Raw genomic sequence first — 27,818 nt, 5'->3', positions numbered from 1 at the left:
ACACCTTCCTGTGTAACCTCATCTGGGTGTTCCTGCTCCATGGGGGGATTGCACTGGATGAGCTTTCCAGGTCCCTTCCAATCCCTGACATTCTGGGATTCTGTGTGGGGTTAGACTGGTAAAAATGAGAGCAGGATATGTTTAGGAGAAAGCTCCGTGCTGAAGGTGAGACTCCTGATTTCTCTTTCCTCGGTTGAGTTGAAATTCCTCTTGCCTTGTCTTAGCACATCCATTGCATCTTTGTGGAGACTTCCCGCAAAATCGATCGAGCCGATTTTGATTTACGCAAGCATAAAAGAGAGAGATGTGTCCCTCTCAAGATGAAATGATTCCTTTAAATTAGCCGTGTTTGTTTATGATAGTTTTAAAGTCTCTTACTCTGGCAGGGGAGACAGAACATCTGCAGCTCGGATTCCTGAGGAGCAAGGGGATCTAGTTGCCTCCAATTTGGTTAAAATACAGTGTTGGTTGTGCTTTTATACAATAGCTTTACACAGCCATGACAGGACGGCTTGGGCTCTGTGCATGGGTTGTTTCTTCATTGGGAGAGAAGTGAATTGACACAGACACGGGACATTTTATCCTGATCTGTATTTATTTACACTAAGTACACTTCTAAACAAGTATATTAGATAGCAAAGCCAGAGCTGGGTTGGCTATTTAGTGCCAAAATTCAAGAAGGCAACTCCATGATGAGACCCAGGCAGCTCTACGTATTTATCCATCACTGAGCTCCACATATGCCGAGTTCACACTGGATGACATTCCTTGGGAGATTTAGGCATCGCTTACTGAATCCTGCCCCTAATGGTCCAGGTGTCACTCAAAACCACATCCAGGTTGGTGCCGATGGGCCTGGCTGAGCCCTCTGGACAAAGCAGAGGTATTAGGGGCGATTCCTTTCGCAGAGATTTGCGTTTTAAAGAGGTTTATTTGAGGTTCAGGTCTGTAAACTCTTCCTCTAGAGACACAATGCTGTGGTGTTGTGCTCCTGATTTAATTGTGCTTAAATGCACGTTAACCCAGCTCATGAGGCTTTTTGGGAGCACCTACAAGTTTCAAACCTCCTCGGCTCAGATTTTTTTGTTACAAGTTGGTTTTAGAACTTTCCTTCTATTTCCCACACTGTTTTGTTTGGTTTTTTTGACTTTCGGGGAAATGTACTGTCCAATCTGACATTATCAACATCTTCATCATAGTTATTCCCAGAAACCAAATCACAAAAAGCCAGTTACAAAAACATAAACAGGCAGAATTGCAACAAGTGTGTTCTGGCAGTTTTAAAAATGTGGTATTTATACCCACTTAAAGGGGATTTGATATAAAATTCAGCACTTGTAGTACATGTAGAGCCTGATCTGCCACAGCAACACATTTTTGGGGTGAGATACCAGACACTGACAGAACGTAGATACGAATTCTTAACCTGTGAAGACAAAGTTAAATAATTCATTAAGAAACTTGATGAAGTTCCCCATTTGTTTGCACCTCCGAAAGGACATCTTGTCGGTCTGTGGTGGTGAATGATAGACAAGCAGGTATTCTGATATTTGGAGTTGATGGGGAAAATTGAATTCCCAATTAAAAGTGTAATTTAGTTTCATGTTCCAGTTTTAAAATACATCGTCCCTCATCCCTTGTCATGAGTCACGGGCTTTGTTACATGACTGAGGGAGAATAAATGAATATCTATTAAGATCTTTCTCTACATCTTTTCCCTCCAAATAGTACCATTTTAGCTCATTGATAGATATTGTTCAGTTTAATGTAATTCTGGGACTTTGCAAGATTGAGCCTCAGTGTCCTGGTTTTGTTAAAAAACAAGTTTCTCTTTTAGTGAATTTGCCTGTCAGCTCAAGCTTCGTATTAGCTGCATTTTCCTGGAGAACCAGATACATGTTTTGGTAAACACAGCAATGGGATGCAAAGTTATTGATAAGGATGCATGGACATCTCGTGAGAGCGGCGATGAGAAACAGGTGACCAAGGAACTGACCAGCTGTGTATAACTTTCCATTCACGTGAATACTTCATATAAAAGTGGGAGATCACGAGGATCTCGTCCCTTTTTTCCCTTCTGCTTATGACCGACATTAGGAGAGGACCTTGCTAGTCGTCCCTGCGAACTGAGGCCTAGTGAGAGACTGAATCCAGCTCCGGTTGGCTGCAGAGTCCAGTCCAGGACTTCGGGTGTCTGCTCTACAGTTGCTGGGACTTTCAAGATTGGTTTTGTATATTTTGTATTATTTTCTCTATTCTTATTAGTAACATTAGTAAAACATTCTTAATTTTTCCAACTCTCTTCTCTCTGTCCTTCTTTCCCTCCCGATCGCCTGTCTTGAGTGGGAAGAGGGGAGAGGAACGGGCAAAAGGGGGAAGGAGGTTAACAATACATCTACCAGGGTTTCATTGTCACCCCACAATCTAAACCCTCAACACTCAGTCAGTCTTGGGCTTTTCATAATGTTCAGACACAATGTACCTGTGGAAGATGGTATCAAAAGTGAGAGCACAGATTTCTTGTGTTTGCTGAAGCTTCTGAGTGATGATGGATCAGACCTATATGGAAGAAACAAAGAGTTCTCACAATATAGTCATTCTGCCAATGTTAAAGTTACTTTTTCCTTTTACTTGGAAAGAAATCTCTCTCCTTGAGACTAATCCAATCTGTAATTGAATATAAAAATATTTTGTCAGTCGTGCTTTGAGTCCTTAAAAAAAAGATACGCTGCCTCAAAACCACACTAATTGGGGGTCATAATGTATCATCATATAACGGCTTTGATTTAAAATCTCAAATCTGAGTGTGGATGGTTTGGTTTTTTTCTCTTATCAGGTACATCCCCAGCCTGTCTATAGGACTCTCTGGAGTTTAATGCCTTTTGCAAAAAAAAATTAGAATTACTTTAGAAGAGTCATCGGCGGTGGAGCTACTGAGCCCGGCAATGTTGTTCCACTTTCAGCTTCCATTAGTGCTGTTGTTATTACTGTAGAACTTTTACAGCTGACAATGGGCATGAATATGGTTTTTATTACTAAATATATAAATATGCAGCCTGAAAGGATTTGTGTGGAAAGTTAAAATTTAATTTCACTGCTGGTAGATTGCCATCATTCAGTTGTCTGCCATGATTCCTGATTGCTTTTGAATGTTCTGTGCTTTACTTTGAGCTTAGAAGCTGCGTATTTTTTTTTGAACCTCCCATCAAAAATAACTTCGGGGAAGCTACCGTTGCCTTTCGGGGCAAAATGTGCATTTTGCAGTGTTTTGGCTCATTTTCCACAGTCAGCTGACTGTACGGCACTTGCGCCGGCGGACGACCCCGCTGCCGGCTCCGGGCACCCGTCCATCTGGGGAAGCGGAGCTGGAAATTCCGCAAACGCAATCCAGATGTGTGCGCGAAGGAGATGGGCTTCCTTCCCCGGTACCCAAGTCGCAGGAGCAGGAAAGCTTCTATATAATCATGTGTTACTACAGCGTGTAACATCCTCAGCTCCTTGTGTCTCTGCCAAGTGGGATGGGATTGCCTGGGGTGACTCCTGGGGTTGATGACCTGTCCTCATTTTCTTGGTGGATCTCTAAAAGCTGCTGAAGAGGGTTCAGCGGTTCTTGGGTGCTGAGCTTTAAAAATATAAATAATTTACTTTTTTCAGATCCCTTGGCTGATACTCTGGCTAAGGGAGGTGACCAAGTCTTAGCTCGGTACCATATGACAGTCACCAGCTCCTATCCCGGGACTGGTTTTTGGCAACTCTTAGTGTTGTCCTGGCTGCAGGAATTGTGGAGATGCCAGGAGATGAGCAAAGCTGTAAATGAACAGCTGGGCAGAATTCCTGTTTTCTGCCCAGGGTTGGGTGCATTTGTGCTGGGATCTCCCTGCACATTGTCCCCTCTTGCAAGGACTATGGGCTTTTGCGGCCAGAGGAACCTTCAAAGGGATGTGATTTGCCCCTCAGTTTGTGTAACCTCTCATTGCTGTCGGAAAAACGTAAAAACTTCAGGCTGATTCTTTTGGCTGAGTTTGTAAGTGGCTTCAGAAGCCCTTCATAACATACTGCTGACCTGGAAAAAATTAGGAAGAAGAGGGGGCTTCCTCCGGCTGCCTCGTACTGGCTGGGGACATTTTTAGTACCTACGGATTCCAGAAATAATAAGCAACTTATGATGCTTACTTCTGAAATCTGATTTTAATTATGGCCTTGGAACAGTGCTCACACACTGGACTCATATCTCAGCCCGTGATGGTGAAATGAAGCTGCAAAGATGAGAATCACACTTGTGTTCTTTGTCTGCCAAATACGTTCTTCCCAGCTCCCGCTATTTTCAGCCCGTCTGTGCGTGAGGCTGGTGCAGGCTGTTCCTCTTCTTATTACGACAAATTGTTTTGACACTCTATGCAGATGGAATTTACGCCCAGCGCAGCAATGTTGAGATCAATCTGAGCTGTCAATCTCACCTTTATTGTCTCAGCACCGTTTATCTGCCACCGGGAAAGATGCTGAAATCGGGGGTGACCCAGGACCGTTTCTGTGGGCAGCAGCAAACAAGCGAGGGGAAGGAGTGAGGTGGTTCTACTCAACCTGGGTCTTGAATAAAACAGAAAACGCACCAAAAAACAGTTTTGTCTCATTAAAAAAATATGTAAAATTGCAGTTTAATGAAAGGGCTCAGTGGCTGGAGGTGCTCGGGAGCAGGCCCATGTCCTGCCTCTGCCCGGCTGCGGCCCTTGGCACCAGGACTGCCCTCTGGGCTCTTTTCTTCATCATCCCTCTCCTGCTTATTTTAGGACATCACCCTGCGTCGATAACAATAAGATCTACTACAAAACAATCAAACAGAAATGTAGCTGTTTCAATCCATTAAGGTATTCTGTGCACGCTGCGGCAAAACAAAAGGCCATTGTTGTTTTGGGTGTATTTTTTTTCGTTTGCCCTTTTAGAAGTGGGTGATGTTTCTGTAAAAGGTTTTTGACAGACAAGGAGAAGACAATTTGTTTTATTACTTTTGTATTAGGCTTGGAATCTGATTTTCAAATAGAAGCACTTACACTTCACCTGAAAAATACACGAGCGGTTTTAAATGGACACTTACATTCAGGCTTACACTTTAATGCAAATATGGTTTGCGTGGCCAATTTGCCATTAACACAAGGTCACAAATTAAGTTTCTTATGTATTTATATAACATCTGAACATGAATTGCATACAATTGCTGATTGCATTAATGTGCCTACTCAGGATTCATATGGGCTTTGTGTCTGTTTTTGTATATGAGCATCAATATATTCACAGAGATAAGTCGAAGCGTTAGCTGCTGATACAGGAATTTTCCATATTTCTAAATATTGATAGGTTGTAAAGGGGAGTTTTTTTCTAGCTTCTCGATTGTTTTTTTCCAAACAACATTTTCTTTAAACGTTTTCACCTTTTTTCATACTGTTTTTTTTAAATTGGAGGTCAAACTGTACTTTGACAGTCACCTTCACAAGATGTTTTGCCAAAGACAGCATAGAAAAGCCCATGCAGTAGTGATGCTATTGATCTTTATAGACATTAAGCTTCCTAATGCTGCTGTGAAATAGGTAAAATAGTGCATTAATTTTATAGATGACCGAATGGTTCAATTTGTTTTCCTCCCTCGATTTTTCCGAGTAATGCTGTGAGTCAATAAGTACTATTATCTATGACTCTGGAGCCTATTAAATACAAATATTTCATGCGTGTGTGTGTAGGATCATTATATATGTATAACCAGCTCATCTGTAAGTGGCAACCAGCTTGGGAGATGATTCCTCCTGCCTGCTCCCTGGTCCCCATTGCTGCCTGGCCTGTGGTACCCAGAGCATCCCAGCCTGACCACCAGCATCTCTGCACACACCTCTGGGTCACAAAAACTGCGAGTTAAATGAGGAGAAACCGGGGTTTCTTGTCCTCCTCCTCTTCCTCCTCCCCCTCTTGGATGCTCTCAGTGGAGTGTGACTGGGGACAGTCCATCTTGGGTAAACTCTATGGGAGAAATGTCAACATACTTTCTTTGGATGAGGAAAGGTTTGGTTATTCACTGTTTAAGCTGAAGGTCTCTCAAAAGCTTTGAGTTGAATGTGAATGTCTTTTAGCAGTAGTATTAGGCAGAGTTTGGCATGTGCGTTCTCTTTAAAGGAGAGAAGAAGAACGAGGCAGAACTACTGGTTTTGGGGTTTCCTTTAGGAGGTGTCCGATGTGGTGACATGTTGGGTATTTTGCAGTTGAAATTAGAAGAGAACTCATTTGGCACTAGTAATATTTTTCCAAAGTCTGATTTTAATCATCCAAGTAACTGAAACCAACTCCTCCCACGAACCCATCATAAAACCTCATTTCTTACTCAATCTGTTTGCTTTCTGAGCTTGCTCCTTGGCCAATTTTCCAATGAAAGTTTGCCTTTTGTTTCCCATGGGAGCGATTCCCTTAGCGTAAGTGAACGCCCGAGTGAAATGAGGCTTCTGCACCAGCATCTGTCATCAGCCTGCATGGGATGGTTTAAGGATGGAGGAAACCAGTGGAGACCCCGTAACCGCTTCTGACCGCCATGTGAGAATTCCCCAGCATTGGGTTACCCAGGACTGATGCTCCTGGGATGGCACGAAGCTGTAGTGGGAGGAACCGCGTGGACATCTGGTGATGGGGCAAATCCAGAGACAACTCGGCATCCCAGCCTTTCTCCTGCTCCAGAGTGGATCCTGATCTCCTTGGTGAGATACAGGCAGTTGTGCAAAGGAGAAGGCATCAAATAATGAGCCTCGCAGCACACACCGGAGTTTTGCCAGACCTCATGTGGGCAAGGAGATGCATAATGGTCCCTAGAAAACCATAAAGTAGTAGAAATAAGAGTAGACCTAAAGCTGCTGTGATTTAAACCTACAATCAGTCTTTTCTTCTTAAAATCCTGGGAGTGACTGAAGCAGAAAAAACTGCACTGGGGACTGAAATCTCTACTTTTTCCTCAGATATTCCCAATGAGGAGTTTCTTATACTTCTCCTAGACCTTGTAAACATGACACATTTACGTGAGAATGAGTTGAATTCTCTTCTACCTCATGTCTCACCAAGCGAGCAAGGTCCTGATCTTTTATTGCAGTGTCTTTGTAATGCCAAATAGCATTTTAAGGGGCAGAAATAACGAAACTGAATCATCGGATCACAGTTTGAGCGTCTGATCTCAGCTGAAGTTTTAGGGGCAGGCACTTGTAAGTCAGACAATTACTCTTCTAGAAGAATTTTACCATTCCTTGATTGTTTAGGAAACACTGGAGAGAAGTAGAAAATGCGATACTTTCAGGATGTTTCAAAGTTATCTAGTTCAACTGCTCATGAAGAGCAGCCATCGTTGACTTGATACCCTCCCCTGCAATTGTTAGGACTGTTATAGACACTAATCAATCTGCCTTCAGGAACTTCATTATAAAGAGGCAAAAAGGAAGAAACTGAGAAACAAAAATGTGTTTTCATCTACTGGGAACAGAACAAATTCTTTGAAGGTCTCGGCCACATAACATCACTCTTCCTTTTTGTTAAAGCCTCATTTTTTAAAGGTGATTTTCCGATGTGAAGCACCGCGGGGCTTTGCGCTTCCCACCCCGTCAGAGGCACGAAGAGCCGGTGTCTGACCAGCTCATGGTGTGTAGCGTTCGTTTGAATTGGAGACGTGCAGATGAGTCTTCACTCTTGATTAGTGAGAAAAGTGCTCATTGCATTAGGTCAGACTGTGTCCTCATTTACGTCTGTGAGCCCCGCAGGAGCGAACGTGGGTAGCCCGGCCTTGGAGGGTCACGCTGGTCTTTTGTCGCCTTGAAAATTTGTATTGTATCAATCTGGTGTTTACCGTCTGACTGTATTTTATTCAGGAATCAGTCAAGATAGATTTGCTGAACCAAACCCAGTCAGGCTTTCAGTGCAGAGGGGCAACGTCTGCATAGCACGGCGGCATTTGTGGTCGGCGTTGAGACCGTTCACGGTACAGATTGTGTTTTGCTGCCTTTTGCAAGAGAGCACTTGTAGCTGCAAAACCAGAGGGCTCAGCACCGTATGGCTCCTTTCGCAGTACGGCTCCTGAAAACAGGCTCCAATGTTATATATCTCGTTGGCAGTGGATGGCAATGACGTACCCGACCTCTATCCCTGATGTATTAGTAACGGCAAGACCAGTAATGCCAGAGTGTAAATGTGCTCTGTGCACGCTCCGTAACCTAAAATCTGTTGATAGTTTTGAAAAGCTGGATAAAATGACTTAGTTAATTTAATTTAAATTGAAGGCAGATCTTTAGTGTGAGTTTCGCTCGTTTTAGTTCTTCCAGTTATTTAGGATCTCCAGTTGGTCCAACAAAGGTCTTAAAAATCAAGATTTGAATGGTAGGATTTTGCGCTGATAAAACTCTCATAAAATTCTTCCCCAGCAGCACATTTTTCTTACGAGTGTTGGAGCAGTGCTTGCAACACATATTTTAGGGTTAAGGATTTGGCCAGAGGGCAGAGTGATCACAGAATACAAAGGCCGCATAGTTTTCGATTAGACAAGACGTGTAAAGCTAAACTTCATGCCGAGACATTCGGTGCAAACACACGTATTTGCTGCTCTTATATGGGTGACTCAAAGTGTGTATTTAGCCACACGGGTTATTAAGTGCAACTCAGTTAATGGCATTTTTCTCCCTTCCCTCCCACACCACATTATTTCCTAGTGGATTTAGTTCTCTCTTTCCATCCTACAAAATACCCTCCAACAAACACGTGTGAGGAGATTTCTACCAGCAGCAATCACTGAGCTGGTGCAAGGATCACAAATAAACCTTCCTTAGGGTTGCATCTTGGTGTGGTTTTGGTAGCCGAACAAAAAAACCTTGTTTGTCATATTTGGATGTTTATTGTGGAACTTATTAGAAGTTGACACAGCATCAGCCACTTTCTTACAGGTTTTAATGGGAATTTCCATCCTTCCCTGAGCTCTTAGCTGCTGTGCAGTAGAAGGAAAACAAAATAATTTCCATCTTTGTTGTTTGCTGCTTTTGGCCAAGCCTAAAATATCCTCACTTAATTCCAGTCACACTTAGAAGATAATAAGTTTTAATTTTAAGGGAGTGGAGCATCTCCCGTGTGAGGAAAGGCTGAGGGAGCTGGGGCTCTGGAGCTGGACAAGAGGACACTGAGGGGTGACCTCATGAATGTTTACAGATATCTAAAGGGTGAGTGTCAGGAGGATGGAGCCAGGCTCTTCTCGGTGACAACCAATGATAGGACAAGGGGTAATGGGTTCAAACTGGAACACAAGAGGTTCCACTTAAATTTGAGAGGAAACTTCTCAGTGAGGGTGGCAGAGCCTGGCCCAGGCTGCCCAGGGGGGTTGTGGAGTCTCCTTCTCTGCAGACATTCCAACCCGCCTGGACACCTTCCTGTGTAACCTCATCTGGGTGTTCCTGCTCCATGGGGGGATTGCACTGGATGAGCTTTCCAGGGCCCTTCCAACCCCTGACATGCTGGGATTCTGTGATTCTGTGTAATTGCTTTGGTGTGCTGCCCTTGTTTAGCACAGTGCATAAGCTAAAAGAAAATGGAGAAAATTCAGCTTTTTTTCAGTAAAGCCAAAATATATCATGTTGACATAATTTCAAAATGATCGAATGTACTCTTTTTCTCTTAAATGCTTCCTAATTTTGTGTCTAACCCTGTTGCATTTCAGTCTAAAAGATCCCTTGGATAATTGCAATCAGTTAAAAACCTGATGAGCTACAACCATTCTCATTCGCTCTAAACCCTGAATGCTTTTTCCAGAGGTCAAAATTGACCGAGATTGAAATGAAAGATTTGCTGGGAGCACCACTTCTCCGTAGGGGCTATTTACCTGCAGGGGTTGAATTTATTTGGTGAACACAGTGATCACAAGAATAAGAATCACCTGTTGTTGCAAATCTGTGGCAAGATTGTCTTAACTTTTTAGAAAGGCTTGCCTCAAGATGGGGAGTCAGATGGGAAAATTTGGGCTGGGCGAGTGAAGAAATAACAAAAATTCCATCTTAATTTTTGGGAGGGGGCAGAAGGAGAGGGGCTGTAGTTGTTCTTTAAGACAGACTCTTTTCTCAGCTTGTCTCCTGCTCTTTCTCAGCCCCCTGCTTGCCGTCTGCTTTGCCGCCTCCTGCGGAGTCCCAGGCATCGCGCTGCTGACGCTGGGGGTGAACCCGCTCACCGGCGCCCTGGGGGCCTTCAACATTTTCCTGTACACGTGTTGTTACACGCCCATGAAGAGAATGAGCATCGCCAACACGTGGGTGGGAGCTGTCGTCGGGGCCATTCCCCCCGTCATGGGCTGGACTGCGGCGACTGGCAGTCTGGATGCTGGTGAGTATAAAACATTTACATCTACTCTGCTCCGGTGAGGCTACATCTGGAGTTGTGTGTCCAGTTCTGGGCTCCCCAGTTACAGATACATAAAGAATGAGTGTCAGGAGGACGGAGCCAGGCTCTTCTCAGTGACAACCAATGATAGAACAAGGGGTAAGGGGTACAAACTGGAACATAAAAGGTTCCACTTAAATTTGAGAAGAAACTTCTTCTCAGTGAGGGTGGCAGAGCCTGGCCCAGGCTGCCCAGGGGGGTTGTGGAGTCTCCTTCTCTGCAGACATTCCAACCCACCTGGACACCTTCCTGTGTAACCTCATCTGGGTGTTCCTGCTCCATGGGGGGATTGCACTGGATGAGCTTTCCAGGTCCCTTCCAATCCCTGACATTCTGTGATTCTGTGAATTATCGGAGGGAGTCCAGCTACAGAGATGCTGAGGGGTCTGGAGCATCTTTCTGATGAGGAGAGGCTGAGAGTGCTGGGGCTGCTCAGCTGGAAAAGCTGAGAGGGATTTGATCAATGGGATCAGTATCTCAGGGTGGATGTCAGGGGATGGACCAGACTCTGTTCAGTGGTGCCCAACGCCAGGGTGAGGGGCAACGGGCACAGACTGAAACACAGGAGGCTCCATCTGAACAGGAGGAGAAACTTGTTTGCTGGGAGGTGCCAGAGCCTGGCCCAGGCTGCCCAGAGCGGGTGTGGAGTCTCCTTCTCTGAGACATTCAAACCCCCTGGACCCACCTGTGTGATCTGCTCTGTGACCCTGCGTGAGCAGGGGTTGCACTGGGGGATCTGCAGAGGTCTCTTCAACCCAACCAGTCTGGGATCCTGTGATCTGGGCGAGCGGCTGTCAGCATGGCCTTTGGGATAGCTAAAAAGACCTGCTCAAAAGGCAGTAAACCTCATTCTTTGTGCTTGTTGACCTGATACTGCTTTGAAAATCGATGTATTCTGCTGTTTGTGATGCCAAAGTCTGTTACCATAAGGACTGAATGAGCAGACATGATGGTATCATTCTCCTTACAGGGGCATTTCAGGGGCAAACGTGAGCTGATAAAAGGCCATGTCCAAGTGAATATGTGTTTAGACCATCTTAAAAAATAATCTGGGAGGAAAAGAGTGTATTTGAGGTTCACATAGAAGAAAACGTTACATAATTTCAGGATTAAAACCATACCCGGTAAGATCCAACTTACAAGTCAGGCTCTTTCAGCTGGAAAATTCCCAGATGTGTTTATTACTGTCTTTCCACAAGCCAGAAAATATCCTAGGAAGATTAATTTATTGGTGTATTTCTTAATTGCCCATTTCCAAACTCTAAGTTATAAATGTTCCTTCCCTCCCTCCTTAAAAAGCAAACAAGGATTTCTATTTTAGTGACTGTGAACGTTTTTGCATCCCTCGTAAAACACTGATGTCTTCAGCAGCTAAACTGACACAATCAGGCCTTGTTTTTCCTGCCAGCTGGAAACTTCAGAATCAAAGTGGCTCCACGTAGTTATATTCTGAAGAAACTAATGAAGTTCAGCTAACAGGTCTGTTAAGAATCTTTTTAGCGCACACTCACATCACACTGTGGCATATTTAAGGTTTGAATAATACTTTCAACAACAGGGCTTTTAACCAGAAAATATCAGAATCTGCAAAATCCATAGGATGCTGTTCTTCCTTTCTGCTGTGCGCTTCCTATAGAAGTCAGTGTGAACTGGTTTGTGTACGTGTGTTCTGATACAGATCTACTCCAGAGATAGGATGAAGGGTTCTGTGGTGGTTTTTTAATAATCTGTAGTACTTCTATACAAACATTTACATCTCTGAAAGTTTTCTTAATATTTAGACCTATAAATGATATGTATATGTATGTATAGTGTCTCATGTTAAGGAGTGTGTAATGGACATCAACAGAAGTTCTTTAAAGATATGAAAATGAATTAAAACCAGAAAATACTTATTTTTAAGGACTACCATTCTGGCTGCAGTTGCCTAGATCTTGTTTAGGGATTTCTGCGTTGGTTTTGGCATCTCTTTTTAGAGTTGATGGTGGAACGTGACTCGTGTGCCCATCCTCCACCTGCAAAGTCCAGCCTGGAGGAGCTGGAGTGAAGAGCTCCAAGAGCCCTTGTTGTAATAGTTGTCATGGTTCACATTTCCACCCCTGCTTTTTAAAATATCCATTAAACTGCTGCAGCTAAAACCCAGTAATCTGGCACCAGTTTTCATTATTGAAGATCATTTTGAGGTTGAAGATGTCCCTGCTGATGACCTTTGAAGATCCCTTCCAACCCAAAATATTCTGTGATTATCTTTAATTCCTCAAATTCCGTCTTGCTGTTTGAGACAGGGCTAAGCTGGCCCTGTATGCCAGGCAGGACAGGCAGCACCACTGGGGTCCCAAGTCAATTCTTCCTCTCTAATTTGCAGCTGAGATGTGGTTATGTGTCCTTCTACCAACTCTGCTGTGAAGGGATAATCTGTTGTAGTGTCTGGTTGGGCTGGGAGGTTCAAACTTCTACAGTCACCTCACAGTGAGACCAAGCAACTTGTTTAATAGAGAAATACATGTTACTGAGCCGATACTGGTCTTTGTAATGAAGCACACCTGGGCAGAGCTCTGAAAATGATGACCTGAAGGTAATATTTTAGTGTGTTTCAATACTCAAAATAAACCCCAACCAACTAACCACACAAACAAAAAACCACAAAACAAAATAAACACAAAAACCCAAACCCAAACAAACAAATAAAACCCACCACCTTTAGAAAGAAAAGGCACAAATAGAAGAAAAAGATCGCATTGTAAACTGTGATTTTCAGTGCTAAACATTCTACTGTTGCAAACGAGAAGAGAGTTGAGCACCTGGCAGCATCAGACCCCTATGGAGCACAGACGTGCATCCATGTCCGTACCTGCGCAACGTGCTGACCTGCATCCCTTCTCCAGCCAGCCTAACCACACTCGTGGAACTCATTAATGATGTGTAATTAGCTTGGAGACTTAACCTACTTTTTGGTAGAGGTGTGAAAATGCATTTGCACCTTGTTTAAAAAAAATAAAAATCAAAAAAGATCGTTCCACTCAATAACAAAGAGGAATGAGAAGGAAGGGAGGTAGAAAACTAATGAGAAGGAAGGTTCTCACCGCTTAACTGGTGGTTTTTTGAGTTTGCGTTTTCCTGGGGATTTCTCTCCTCGTGATCTTCACACAGCAGCCACATAGTTGCACGTGTTGCTGGTTGTGGGGAAAACAATATTTAAGTGTAAACCTTTCGTTACCATGTGAGGGGGTACCCAGGTGTGACCCCGTCCCGTGCGGTACCTGGGACAGCCCAGCCCGGGTCTCCTGTCCCGTTGGGATTCAGGAACATCCCTGGGGCAGTTCGTAGCTGGTGCTGCGAGATGCTCTTGGTCGTCTGAGAGAGTTGGAGATGATTCCTAATTTCTGATTCCAGAGATGATAACAAAGCATCTCAGACTGGAGCAACCTCGTTGTAATTTTTATTCATTTTGCTTATAACTTTCTTATTTCAAAGACTGACAGTTTCTTGCACAAGAAACAAATACCATATATTTCCTGATAAAAAACCTTATATTTCCAGCGATGCAAATGCTTGCTGGTATTTCTTACACTACACAACTTTTGCAGATCTGACGGTGATTCCCAGTGACGCTTGCTTCCACTTCTGCCCCAATAGGTAACTTTAATTGTATGCACTTAAACCTGATTAAACATCCTGCCCCCAACGCTAGATTTTGTTCCAACGTAATTTAGGGAAAACCTCACATTTCAAAAGGGAAAGATAAGGTTATCTCTGGGAAGATGTGGAATTCTTTGTTGTGGGTGTGGGGGTTTTGTGGGGTTTTTTTAATGGCAGCTGTTTGAAACTGCTGAAAGATCAGGAATGTTAACATTTCCTCACAGGGGGAGTCGAGTGCAGGTGAGATGGTCAAAGGTGCGTGATAAATGTAATTTATCACATGGATATCACTACCACATATCTGGTGTATTTATGCAGAACTCAAGTGCCAAGCTGTGATTTGCAGTAACACGTTTGCTTCCTTGAAAGCCAGTTTCATTGCTCCTTTGTGGTACTATTTATTTCCAAAGAGATTTGTTTCTCTTGTAAATCTAGACGCCCTCGAATTATTTCTCCTGATTTTACAAAGGAAGGACTAGCAGGAAAATAATGGAATTCACTTAAAGCTTTTAATAGCGAAAAACCGGGAAAAAGGTGAAGCTCAGCAGCGTCTTGGTCTGTGCTGGGTCCAGGAACCGGATTGCCCCTGGCTGTGCCACAATGCTGTGAGCTTATATATATATCATAATATATGCAATATTAATATATATATATATATATAAAATATAACAGAGCTATTTATTTTGATGTGTGAGAGGTTCAACATGTGCATGCTTTAAATTACTCTTGTGTTGCTGGTCTTCCTTCCCAGACTAACACTGCAGTTTGCTCGTTAGAAACGTTTGTTGCCCATTTAAACTTGTTATTTTTACTTCACCAAAAAACTGAATTTGGGGTAAATGTTTCCAAGAGCTGTAGCCTGTATTTTGCTTTATACCTTTTGCGCATCGTCCGCTGACCTTCCTGTGCTCCATCCCAGCGGTGTCGGCGTCTGAGAGCAGAGCAATTCCATGCCATCGGATAAACCACCCAGTGAGATGGAAGTGACAAGCGGGGGTCCTCAACATAATGTGCTTATCAGTTAAGGGGATTTATTCTGAGTAGGTGGCAGTGGCAGAGCAGATAACAGCCCTGACAGTACAGCAGACATTACAGACCCGTGGTGGCCTGGAGCCATAGGTATTACTGCACCAAAGAATGTTTATCTCAAGAGGCTATTTAGTTTATCTCAGATGCTCCACTTCTGGTCTCACTTTCCTGAGAGACATCTTGTACTGATTTTCATTCATTTTCCAAAATTTAAATAATTCCTGGGGCTATGGAATTTATAGACTTGAGTATCAATTGTAATCATGTGGAGGCTGATTTTTTAAATTGCCTTTACTTTGTAATTCAAATGGTGTTGTATGGTAGACATTAATTATGTCAGCCAACATCTATTTACAAATGGGGATTTAAAAACAGTTCTTATCAGCTAGCGACATTTGGCAGATGGATGGTTTCAGTAACAACAGAAAAAAAAAAGAGAATACGGGAGGGGGGGTCTGTGCCCAACCTGTCAATGGCCAGAGTCTCTTATACCTTCCCTGATGTAGCACTTGTCAGCCGGGAGGAGGGAGAGCAAAGCAACAGCTTAATTGCGTGCAAAATAAGCTCGGAGATCTTTGTGTCCCTTCCCGTTAAGCACTTAGAGCTTTTCAAAGCCCCTGGACGTGGGAGCAGGTCTGGGAGCGACCCTGAGCCGGGCAACTCCATCGTCCTGCCGCCCCTGCGGAGGAGGCTCCGGCTATAAACTCACACTAATAAACCCAGGTTTTGGGGGGGTTTCACTTCTCAGATGAAAGACAGCAGAATTTGTGGTCTGTTCCAGAGGAAACAGAGATATTCATGTCACTGACATATGAGAATTGGAAGCTGGGGGCCCAGGAGTGTGCTTTGTGGGGGTAAAAACTGAGGCAGAGGAACAATACTAGTAAGCAGCTGGTCTGAATTTAGGACAAAAGCCAGTGGGCTGGTTTGTTTCCCCCTTTTCACCCTTCACAAGAGAAAAAAGAAACGGCAGTTCCACCGCTGGGACACCTGAGGGACAGACCCCGCAAATTCACAGGCTACGTGTTCTCACCCGGTTCTGTGCCCCACACGTGGCTGGTGGGGCACAGGGAGGAGATGGGGCTGTGTGGCTCCTGGCTGTGACACAGCACCCATGGGAGAAGCTCCACTGTCCGGTGTGTGACACAACACCCATGGGAGAAGCTCTGGTGTCCAGATGTGTGACACAACACCCTTGGGAGAAGCTCTGGTGTCCAGATGTGTGACACAACACCCTTGGAAGAAGCTCCGGTGTCTGGTGTGTGACACAACACCCATGGGAGAAGCTCTGATGTCCACATGTGTGACACAACACCCATGGGAGAAGCTCCGGTGTCCAGGTGTGTGACACAACACCCATGGGAGAAGCTCCGGTGTCCAGGTGTGTGACACAACACCCTTGGGAGAAGCTCTGATGTCCACATGTGTGACACAACACCCATGGGAGAAGCTCCAGTGTCCAGGTGTGTGACACAACACCCTTGGGAGAAGCTCCGGTGTCCAGGTGTGTGACACAACACCCATGGGAGAAGCTCTGGTGTCCACATGTGTGACACAACACCCATGGGAGAAGCTCCAGTGTCCGGGTGTGTGACACAACACCCTTGGGAGAAGCTCCGGTGTCCGGGTGTGTGACACAACACCCATGGGAGAAGCTCCGGTGTCCAGGTGTGTGACACAACACCCATGGGAGGAGCTCCGGTGTCTGTGTATGTGACACAACACCCTTGGGAGAAGCTCCGGTGTCCGGGTGTGTGACACAACACCCTTGGGAGAAGCTCCGGTGTCCGGGTGTGTGACACAACACCCATGGGAGAAGCTCCGGTGTCTGTGTATGTGACACAACACCCGCCGGAGGAGCAGGACGGGGGCTCTGCCGCAGGGACCCCCATTCTCAGGCCACGTGGGAGCGCTGGAAGAGGCGGGCGGCGATGAAGAGCCCTGCGCGGTTCCGCAGGTTCTCAGTCCTCTCCTGAGTCTGGTCCTTTGGCAAATCCTTCCTAAATATATTTGCACATAATGAACGGTCTGTGGAAAGACCATATTTTCATCTTACCCAACAGGCTCGCATTTTTTATGGCACTTCTTGCTGGGCTTAGCTAAGACGAATTATCTATGGCGTTGTTGTTTTTCTCAGCCTTGCCTGTATGATGAGAGGTGTTTCCCTGTGAGGCTTTCAGCTGTAATAACCTGTTGTGTCACACAAAAAGTGTGCATGCCTGTGTGTATCCGTATGCACACAGCTTATCTCCGCACGGCCAGCGTACCTGAGGACATCTGGTGTCTTCCTGCGACAGGCAGTGGCCAGGAACGCTGCTGTGAGGTGAAAACGCCACTGCCAACTTCATTTCCCATTCGTGGCGGACACGGAGGATCGTCCTTTTGTCCTGCCGACAGCCCGGACACACGGCCAACATCCCCTTCCCTTTATGTGCTGCGGCAGAGGAGTCTATCGCAGCCCCGAGACGCTCCTGTTCCACGAGCCTTTTGTGCCTGCCTTCAAAAGAAACAGCTATTGAAACCCATGACCATGAAGCTTTTGAGTTTTGCAGCCTTCTCCTCCTCGCCCTTGGTTTACATGACCGTGTAACCTTGAAGACTCACAATCAGGGCCGTGTGTGCCCGTGCTGACAGCCGGGACCATTGTTTGCAGCCCAGAGACCTTGTGCAAGGCTTTCCAAGCGATACTTTTCCTTTCTTCCTCCTCAAGGCTGCTTTGCCGCTCCCGCAGCATCCGACACAAGCGGCAGCATCTGCTTTTGTTTTCCAGTGGAAGCAGAAGTGCCGGTTGTTGTCTTGCTGTGGTGCTAACGTAGGAAATGCTGCAGTGGTAAAGTAGGGGGGAATTGCCTCAGTTTGGTTAAGGCTCCTGACTAAATAATTCCCAAATGTCTTTGTGTTTGGGAAGGTTTCATAATCGCAAATGAGGGTGTAAATTTTGTAGAGCTAATCTCTTTTCTACTCCCCAAAACAACGGGAAAAGTTAAATAGTAGGTAACATTTTTCCTCAGGAGTGATTGTTATCAGGGCAGTATCTTGAACTCTGGTCATCAGAGGCCAATTGATTTTCCCTAATAGTCATTTTCCATCACCAAAACAAGCTGAAGGAAATATAGTAATTATTGCACCTTCAAACTCTCATTTGCAAACAGAAGATGCCACCGCCAGCTTAATAAACCAGTCTGGATGTATCAAGACTGTACATCTGTGTTGTGAATGTGACTCTCCAAAGCACCCAGTATATTTGTAGCATCATCTCCAAATAATTGTTTGGGTGTTCAATATTACATTGAATCTGCAATAGGCAACAAGGCTTTGAGAAGACTTCAACATCCAACATCTTTTTTTACCCCCATAATTGCTGCTTAGTTAGAAATCTCCGGGGAAGACTACTGTGTGTAACTTGTTGTGAACAAACACAAAAGGTAGAAAATAAAAGCTTTGGGGATGCATCCAGTACATTTGCCGCAAGCGTAACATCCTGTAAAAATCATGCAGGACCACAGTGAAGAGATTTGGACTGATTACATTAAATTTCCTTTAGAAAAGGTGAAAAATGCGCTATGAGGCAGCGCGGTTGCTCACAAGCAGGTGGATACAGCTGGAGCAAGTCAAGTCTCTGCACTCTAATCTACCTTGTCTGGATTAAAGAGGAGTAATTTGTTCAACATCTTTTCAGGGAGGAGAGCCAGTTGTGTGCTATCAAGTAAAACGGTGTGTGGTTGTTTCCTGACTGCGATGCATTAAAAGGCTGAGCTTAGACTACCAAAGCCTTCCCCTCCTGACAGCCAAACTCAGACCAGCTTCCTAGAGACAAAAGGCCGGTGCTTTCCTCTAGTAAGTCAGAGAGCTACCAAAGTCTGGAAATGATTTTAAAATGCCTTCATATTATTCAAGGCAGAAGAATTACTAAAATTGTGCTTTAAGCAAAACAGCATTCTTAGGTTGCCAAGGCAGTAAACACCAGCTTTGGGAAATGCAGTAAGATTTCAACATCTGTTTTGGAGCTGATATTTTAACCATTCCATGTTTATTTTAATGCCTGGTTGGCCACTTCCCAGTCATACATATGCAACAAGACAGCAAAGACAGAAGGAACAAGCCCGTTCTTGAACTGATGCTACAGATCAGCTCCCCCTTCCTTTATTTATTTCCTTTTATTGATTAAGCAAATAGGTGTTTGTCCTGTGAAAGCAATACTGGAGGTTTGCAGAACACTCTGAAGAGGTAACACGTTGTGTCTTGTCTAAAGAACAGTGAGAAGAATACGAAGAAATAGTAAGTTTTTGGTCTCCGGTGTGTTTTCAGGAACACAATGTCCATATGGCATTCTCTGTAGATAACCCTGGAGATGTTTGCCTGGACTTGTGCGGACAGACCCACGTTCATCTGCCTGCCCGGGCTGGTTGGGCTCCGGCTGACTCTGCTCCCCCAAAACACACTGTGCTCCAGCCTGCGCCCTCTGGGAGCTCAGGGCCGTCTCTGCCCTGGAAGAACTTGCCTTCAGAAATTTTTTTGGAGAGTTTCAATAGGGTGATCCCAAACTATTGCGTCTTGCCTAAGGCAGACAGCTGAAATAATTCAGCTGCGGGTGAAATCCTCGCCGCAGCTCCATGTGCCAAGTGTACAATGGATAAAACTGTTTGATGACGAAGAGGCGTATTGCAAATCGCTGCTTAAGAGAGAGGCATCCTCAGCAAGAGAGCAGGATCCAAACATTACTTCTGCCCTTTTATGGATGAAAAAACACGTTTGCAACCCTGGTTTGCTTGATGTGAATGAAAGGTTTGCTCCGACCAGTGCTACTGGCGTGATTTCCATTGGTGCTGTCAGCTCAACGTGCCAGCTCCTTCTTGAGAAGGTGGTGTACAGACTTGAACAGACCCCGTATCCTTTACAGGACGCGGGTTTTTGGGGTCTCGCCCTCGGGAGTCCCAGTGTCGCTGATCCCAGGGTGGGGAGGACAAGAAGCTGTTGCTGCCGGTCACTCTGCTCTCCTGTGTTTGCCAGAGCTCAGTATTCACACGCACAAGGGCTTACACCCTAAAAACCATCTCCCCTTCCCTGCTCTTGGGTGCTCTCCTTAGCAGAGACACCAAAGACTCAACGGGCTTAGACACCAGCACTGCTCCCCGACCTGAGATTTGGGCCGTCCTGCAATAGCCATCATAAATTACTCTAAAAGTAATAAAGCGTACAATTTTAATCAAAGTTTAGAGGTACCACGTGGCCTTCTTGACACTGTGAAGAGTGTAACTTCAGAGGGGAATGCTTCTTGGTCTTGTAATTCTGAAAATTAGACTCAACTCCTGCGGTTTGCCAGCCCCAAATCACTAGTTGCTTTTGGAAGTATCATCTCACAATTATTTCCAAGCCTTACCCAAATGTGTTGAACCTTAAAACGGCTTGCCGAGCAGTTTCCAAATGACTCTGGAATTTAGTGTCTTGTTTGTTTTAGGAAAAGTACAATTTATAAAGCTTCAGGGTTTCACTAGATAAAAATATATTTACAGAAAGGAAGAACCATTTTCTACCTTCTTCAATGCCAGTTGACATTTTGGCTTTATCTTAAGATATTAAAATAAAATAAATATCTCAGCTTGTTCTTGTTTATTAAAAGGAAGATATATTACTATTTAAATACTTCTAAAAGAATTTAACAAAAGAAATAATAGGTTAACCTTAAAATTCATGATAAAACCTGTTATTTATCTTTAACTCTGTGGGTGCTAAAGGACCTACCTGGTTCTTTGCAGTCCTGTAACTTTCGACGGCTTAAATCTAAGTTACCCTGTTTCCCCGAAAATAAGCCCTACACTGAAAATAAGCCCTAGCATGATTTTTCAGGACTCTCGAGGATACTTGAAATATAAACCCTACTCCAAAAATAAGCCCTAGTTACAGTTCATTAAAAAAGTCAATGTAATAGTGTCCAGGCAGCTGTACATGTAAGAAAGTAAGCATCTTTTGGAGCAAAAATTAATATAAGACTCTTATTTTCAGGGAAACAGGGTAGTGCAAAGTGATTAAACAGTAGGAACTCAACAAGAAAACATTTTATACCTATTTTGCACACAAGACTGAAAGAATACTGGAGACCTGGGTCCTGATGGCTTAAATACACTTAAGTTTTTAATGCAGAAGCAGCGGAGTAGACTCTGCACTATTTTCAGCCAGGTGATTCTCCAGAGGTAGTTTTGCTGTAATATTGCTTAAAAACACTGCTGACCTAATTATGACATAGTTATCTGGTAATTAATGAGTATTACCATGTCTGCTCTGGGCTCGACAGGGTTCCTACTGTGGGCTTGTTTGATGCTGAATTGTACGGTACCGGGTGCTGTGCCTGGCAAGTCATCAGACTTATGGGACACCTAAAAATCTCTGACAACCCGACAGTCTCAGCCTGGGCAGAGCAAATTACAGGATGTCCAAGGCACATGGGAAGCTACAAAAAGAGCCGGTCAGTTCAAATCCTCATAATGGCCTATTAAATTGTTTTACTGTTCAGCTTCTCTGTAAAATATCAATTATCTCAATGGTTGTAATGTAATCAAAGTAATTAAATTCCAAAGGCTTGCATGTAAAAACCAGAGCTTTGTAAATGGGAATCCAGCCTCAAGTAGCTTAGTTGGACTGTTTGTGTTTTAAAGTTTCTCCAGATGACTTTTTATTTTAATGGTGTGATAGTTAGAGAGCTGTTGAAGGGGTTTGTGTGTTTGAGGTTTAGGGTGTGTTTTGCGCTTGGCTCCACGCAGCGTTTGAGCAATTGAATAAGTAAAGCCCGTGTTACAGCCAGGACATGGGGACGCAGCACTTGGTGGGTGAAAAGCCGACGGGTCCGTGGAACACGGGGACATACTTTGCCGTAGATCCCGGCCCCAGCTACTTACACCTCCTGAGATGATGGATAATTGTAGCTTACCTTTCCCCAGGTTCTGAAAAACAACAAGCTAATGTCTCTAAAGCACGTCAGATGTGAACCTTGAAAAATATTGCTATCTCAGCTTTATCACATTCTGGATCTTGCCTCCGGTAATATGTTTTACAAGAGCTGAAAAAGCCAAAGAATGACTTATTACAAGAACATTTTCCCCATTGTTTCTGCTGGTGTAGAGAGTACTGCTCCTTGATTAAGTTTTATTTCAATTTATTTCAGTATAGCTACTCCCTTAGGTTTCAGCAGAACTGAATCAAGTGCTATTTTGTTAAGGCCAAAATTACTTTTGTTGCCACGATTTTCTGAAATTAATGGTAATTTTGGGGTGCACCATTTTCAACTGTCTCCTTAATGTAATCAACTTTTAGAGGCATGTACTCACCTAATGGAGTGTTGCTCATTTTAAAAAGATGGGTCTTTTATACCAGTACTAGATCTTATAAGCAACTGGAAACCCACATTGAGTCTGATGGGCTGTTCCTTCACTGGTTGATAAGGCAGGGGGAAAAAAGGCTCTTTTGCAACCTTAAATTAATATTATTTGCATGACAACGCAGGTGTAAGGGGTGCTGTTTCAGACAAGAACTAGATACGCACAGCCCCAAGGAACGTGCGTCCAGAACAGATGGAGAGAAGACATGAACCATGAAGCCATGAAAGGAGACACTGACTTGTTTTTGTTAGAGCCCGAGCAGTCACTGGGGAAGAAGAATTTAAATACATTAACCTGTGTGCAGATGAGTGTTGCTGTTTCTGTCAAGTCTTTAAGAAAATTATAGACTCACAGCTCCAGTGGAGAGGTAGTTTCCATAGAGAATGAGCTCGTGGAAAGAGGGAGATGCAAAGAAAGTGTTAATGCCAGAGTGGAGTGTTTGGGAGCCGGGGAAACAAAAGGAAAATCCAGGAATGCTCGTCATGTGCAACAGCCTTGGGGGATTTTTGGTCTTCAGACAAAATTAGTGAAGGGAGTTTAGCATGGGGGCCTCCTCGAAGCTCTCTGAAATCAGCACATAAGCTGCTTCTGGCTCAATAAGCCCTGTGCCATGTCCCCAGGAGAGCTGTGAGAAATATGCTGCTTCCATAGCTCCTTTTGAAATGTAAAAGTAACTAATGGGTGTGAACAGAGTTACTTGATCAAGCCACTTAGAAGTTACTTCGATTGGCTTGAAGGAATGAAAAGTTCTCATCTTCTGTCACAAACACAAAGCTCCAGGCGACCAGGGCACTGGTACGGTCCCAGTTCTCAGGAAGAAGCAGCTGATCCCCATCCCTGGAAATGCCCCATCCCTGGAGACATCCCAGGCCAGGCTGGACGGGGCTCTGAGCAACCTGAGCTGTGAAGATGTCCCTGCTCATGGCACGGGGGGCACTGGGGGAGCTGGGAATGTCTCTTCAACCCAAACCATCCTGTGATTCTATGATTCTATAATCTTGCTTTTCTGCTGTCGCTGAGCAGAGCTCTCTGCTTCTGGAACCCGGGAGTGGGAGCCAGAGGCTCCCAGGAAAACAGCCTCTTGCCCAACATTGCTTCATTTTCATCTGTCTTCCCTCAGGTAGAGACCGAATTGGGGCAGAAACCAATTAGTGATGATTCATTAGGAGGAAGTGACTTGTTGAAATGCTTTTCAAATTAAGTGCTCCAAAACCAGACGCACCACAATGAGCAACCCCATGTAAATGCTGTTAAAAACAGAGCAGGGCCTTATCTTACAGACTGTGTGTTATCTTACAGAACATGCCTTATCTTACCGAGCGTGCCTTGTCTTCTGCACAGTGCAGTGTGACAGGTTCATAGCGCTGCTCTTTTGCAAATCCAACCCAGATCTGCAGAGTTCTTTACGTAGCACGTCTTGCGATGTCCTAATGCCTGTTTCCTCCTCTCTCTCCCGCTGCAGGTGCGTTACTGTTGGGGGGAATCCTGTATTCCTGGCAGTTCCCCCACTTCAACGCCCTGAGCTGGGGTCTGCGGGAAGATTACTCGCGAGGAGGATACTGCATGATGTCCGTCACCCACCCGGGGCTGTGCCGGCGGGTGGCTCTGCGTCACTGCTTGGCCTTAATCGGACTCTCAACGGCGGCTCCTGTTCTCGACGTCACCACGTGGACTTTCCCCGTCATTTCGCTCCCTCTTAACCTGTACATCTCCTACCTCGCCTTTCGGTTCTACAGGGATGCCGATCGCAGCAGCTCCAGGAAGCTTTTCTTCTGCAGCCTGTGGCATTTGCCGATGCTGCTGCTCGTCATGTTCACCTGCAAGAAGTCGTTCCTAGAGAAGGAAGACAAAGGTGATCTGCTTGGTGGAAATCATGGGAGGGCTGTGGAAATTGGATTGCCTTAAATGTCAATTACTTGTCCTCGTGACGCATCAGGTAGTATATTTTAGTAATTACAAGGGGGAAACCTGTGAGGATCTGCTTGAAGAAGAATCATTTGTGCCTAGCGACCACTTCATGCGATAATTTTCTATTTTCTTCTGCAAGGGACTAGACGTGAGAGTTTAAAGCATTCACGGGCTTCAGGCTTGCTCACTCATCACGGATTTAGCCTGTGTCAGAAGCACATCACTTTGGGGTGGCCTTCCAAAGCCTCCCTGAGTCGTGGTCTCTCACTTCGTGGGTAGGTTTTCATTTAGCAAGTCACAAGCGCACACGTACTGACCGCCAGCACTGGCAGCCTTGGCGAAGCCGTCAGGAAGCGACAAATGAATGATTTATCACCCCTGCTCCCCAAGTATCCTTTCCCAATTAAGCTGTGAGGCACATGGTGGGTCGGGTGAACTCTTGGCCCGATCCATGCCATCCCCGCTCTGATATTACACAGAAATCTTCAGTTTCTGAGGCTTTTTTCAATCGGTTACTTTTCCTAAGCTTCCCATTCACCCCAGTAGATTTTTAGCTTTCATACAGCTGGCACAATGCTAAAGGAGGAAAGCAAACTGTCTTTCAGCACATTACACATCAGCATTTAAATGATGTCCAGATGAACAGCTCTTTTGTTGCGTATACCTTGAACACACTCTGAGCCGTTCTGCTGAACATCCATCACGGGGAATTTCTGACTCCTCGGGGGTTTTACATCATTAGAGTTTGACCCTTGTGTGTCATATCTTCAGCTGGTAAAAAATGCCATTACTGTTTATGTTGGTGAAGCTTTGAAAAGGTGCAGGAGGTGAGAACCAGGCTCAGAGTCTGGTAGTTTTAAGGCTTTTCTGTGCTAGTGTGTCTTGTGCCAGCCCATTCAGTCTCAGTGTCCTCGGGGGAGCTCTGGGCTTCCATCAGGAGTTTGAACTGTATTTAATATTGCACAGTGGTTGCTCAGAGGGAAGGCTTCACTTTTGGGGTATGTAACTGGTAAGCAAACACATTTTTCAGGAAAAAAATTGAGGTTTTGTATCTAATATAATAATGTTCAAGTTGCTGATGCAGCCAGTGTCTCTCAAAAGCAATTATTGTGGATGTTCTCACTAGGAAAATGTATTGTCTTTGTCAGCTGATGCGCTGAAGAACATTTCTAGCCACAGTTTAATGTGCTCGGGGTCCCAGTGTGGGGCTGTGTCACCGTCAGCCTACCTGGGGCTGTGACCCGCTGGATCCTTCCCAACATCCAGACACAGCAGCACCCGCGGCAGACTAAGTCTGTGCTGTGGTTTAGTGTGGTAGTTAATACCTGTTACAACTCGATGCATTCTCACGCCGAGATTTCTTTCCCATGTGGAGAGGGACCGGGCAGCACAGTTGTGCATCGATCCCAAGATCCAATAACACCTGAAATGGGAGACACTGCTCTGATCCCGAATAAAACCCTTCAGGAAATGTCACAAATCTGCCACCGCGTGCGTATCACGCTGACATACAATCCGCACTGCCCGCTTTCATGATACAAGCCCGACTTCTGGTCTCGGTTACACTGGCGTAAATCAGGAGTGACACGGTTAACTGCTGGCGGAGGTGCTCGCAGGAGCAGAGCCACCTGTTTTACATGGCTCTTAAATAATCGGGTGCAAGATTTTCTGACTCTCTCAAGTGATGCAGATGATAGGATTGAGTTCCCTCTTACTGTTTGTCTGACGGTCTCCGTTGTGCTCGAGTTACTGTGGGCAACGCTTTGTAGAAACGTCTGGAAACTGTGCAACTCCTGAGTTTGTTTTAAAAATGCATCCAGTCTTCTCTGCAATAAAGTACGTACTGTACAAAAAATAAAAGAGGTGAATGCTCAAAATCTGTTTTAAACAATTCCCCTGTAGTTGAAACTCTGGTACGGTTCAGTTAATTGCAAAGGTATTTGATAGTTTTGTTGCAATTCTCATAGCAACAATATTTTTCGTGATCACTGCAAGAGCAAGGACAGCTTGTGAAATACCAGTTTATTGTGCAAAAAGCACACTGAAACTAAGGTACATGGGAGTGGAAAGGGTTTGTGCAAAACCAAAGAATTTGGTCAACCTTTAGCTGGGAGAGGAACCTGAAAAGGGCAGAGGGCTCACAAAAACCGTGGGCTTTGCTCCCACAGGCAGAAAATGGTGCTGAAGCAGGAGAGTTGTGGTTTTCTCCCAAGTCATTATAGATCCAGGCTGCAGAATGTCCTGCAAGTACGGGCTGCTGTCCTGGCAAAGTCCGGCTTGATTAAAGGTCCCAAGGACATGCCTGTGGTTGTGTTTTGAAGAGCAGTCATCTTCACTTCTTGGGTCAAAATGTGTAACATTCGCGGGGTTTAGGGCTAGACAGGAGCTTTATAATCATCACTGAGTGTCTGCAAAATGCAGGTCACCGAGTTGCAGCAGCATCTCCACACCCAGTCCGTCTGGCCTAGAGGCAGAGCATGGTTTTACAATGAGTGGATCTGGGATTTAAAGGTAAGAAATACCTTATATTTATTTTGTTTTTTAAAAAAAGAGCTTTTTTCACCTAGAAGGTGTTCTCTGCTTTGCTACAAAGCAGCCATGTGTCAGGTGTGGATGAAGTCATCTACTGTCATTTGACTGCCTTTAGGAATTTTAACTGTTGCGTGTGCTTTGATAATACAAACGTTGCCAGAATGGAATCTTGGCTGCAAACAGATAGTCCAGTCAGTGCTCTCAGGTGTCCTTTTCAATATTTCTGGTGCCACTATGGAAATGAAAACAATACGGAGGTGTCTGCCCTCATCCAGTGGTGGTTGTGGTCCCTGTGACCCAGGCTTTGCACGGCCCCCTGAGTCTGAAACAGCGATTCCTGCATAGAATTGGGATGTTGGTTTTTTTCCTTGTCCCATTTGGAGAATTTAAATAGAGGTTGTTTGTAATCCCGATATCCTGGTTATTCAACACCTCCCCATGAACTGACCCTCTGGAGAATATGTGCTATATATGTGGTAGTGACAAAAATGGCAGCAACGTGCTGTGTCCCTCCTACCGCTGGGTCTGCTGGTAGCTGACGGGGTCCCATCCAGGTGGGACCTCCAGAAGCTTGTACTGAACCTCAATGAGGGAACAGGGCTAGTGACTCAGGAGGATGAACCTGGGTTTAGTCTATTTGGACTTTAAACCTTTTGTGTGGTTTTGTGGATGAGACAGTAGCCCTAAGGCTCAAGGGACCTTCATTCTTTCCAGATCTCCATCTGTAAAATAGAGACGATGATATTATGCTTTGTTGGACAATTAAACAGCTCATGTTTGTTGGAGCGGGTCCAGAGAAGCCACAGAAATGATCCGAGGCTGGAACAGCTCTGCTGGGAGGACAGGCTGAGAGAGCTGGGGGGTTCAGCTGGAGAAGAGAAGCCCCGGGAGACCTTAGTGCAGCCTTTCAGT

The 27,818-nt window shown here is 44.8% G+C and overlaps 1 protein-coding gene across 3 annotated transcripts in view; it reads left to right on the top strand.

Annotated features, from left to right (window-relative positions):
- Positions 1–26,234, top strand: part of LOC102094955 (protoheme IX farnesyltransferase, mitochondrial) — a 106,295-nt gene extending 80,061 nt beyond the window's left edge. For all 3 annotated transcript variants that reach the window (XM_065034594.1, XM_065034595.1, XM_021288645.2), the window contains exons 6-7: positions 10,136–10,368; positions 23,929–26,234. In XM_065034594.1, coding sequence (XP_064890666.1) covers positions 10,136–10,368; positions 23,929–24,371 — 676 coding nt within the window. In that variant the 3' untranslated portion in view covers positions 24,372–26,234. The remainder of the gene's footprint in view (positions 1–10,135; positions 10,369–23,928) is intronic.
- Positions 26,235–27,818: the final 1,584 nt, after the last annotated feature.

Source organism: Columba livia, chromosome 18 (genome assembly GCF_036013475.1).
Source record: "Columba livia isolate bColLiv1 breed racing homer chromosome 18, bColLiv1.pat.W.v2, whole genome shotgun sequence".
Classification (NCBI taxonomy): domain Eukaryota; kingdom Metazoa; phylum Chordata; class Aves; order Columbiformes; family Columbidae; genus Columba; species Columba livia.
The sequence above is the reverse complement of the archived record's forward strand: the minus strand, read 5'-3'. Positions and strand labels throughout refer to the sequence as shown.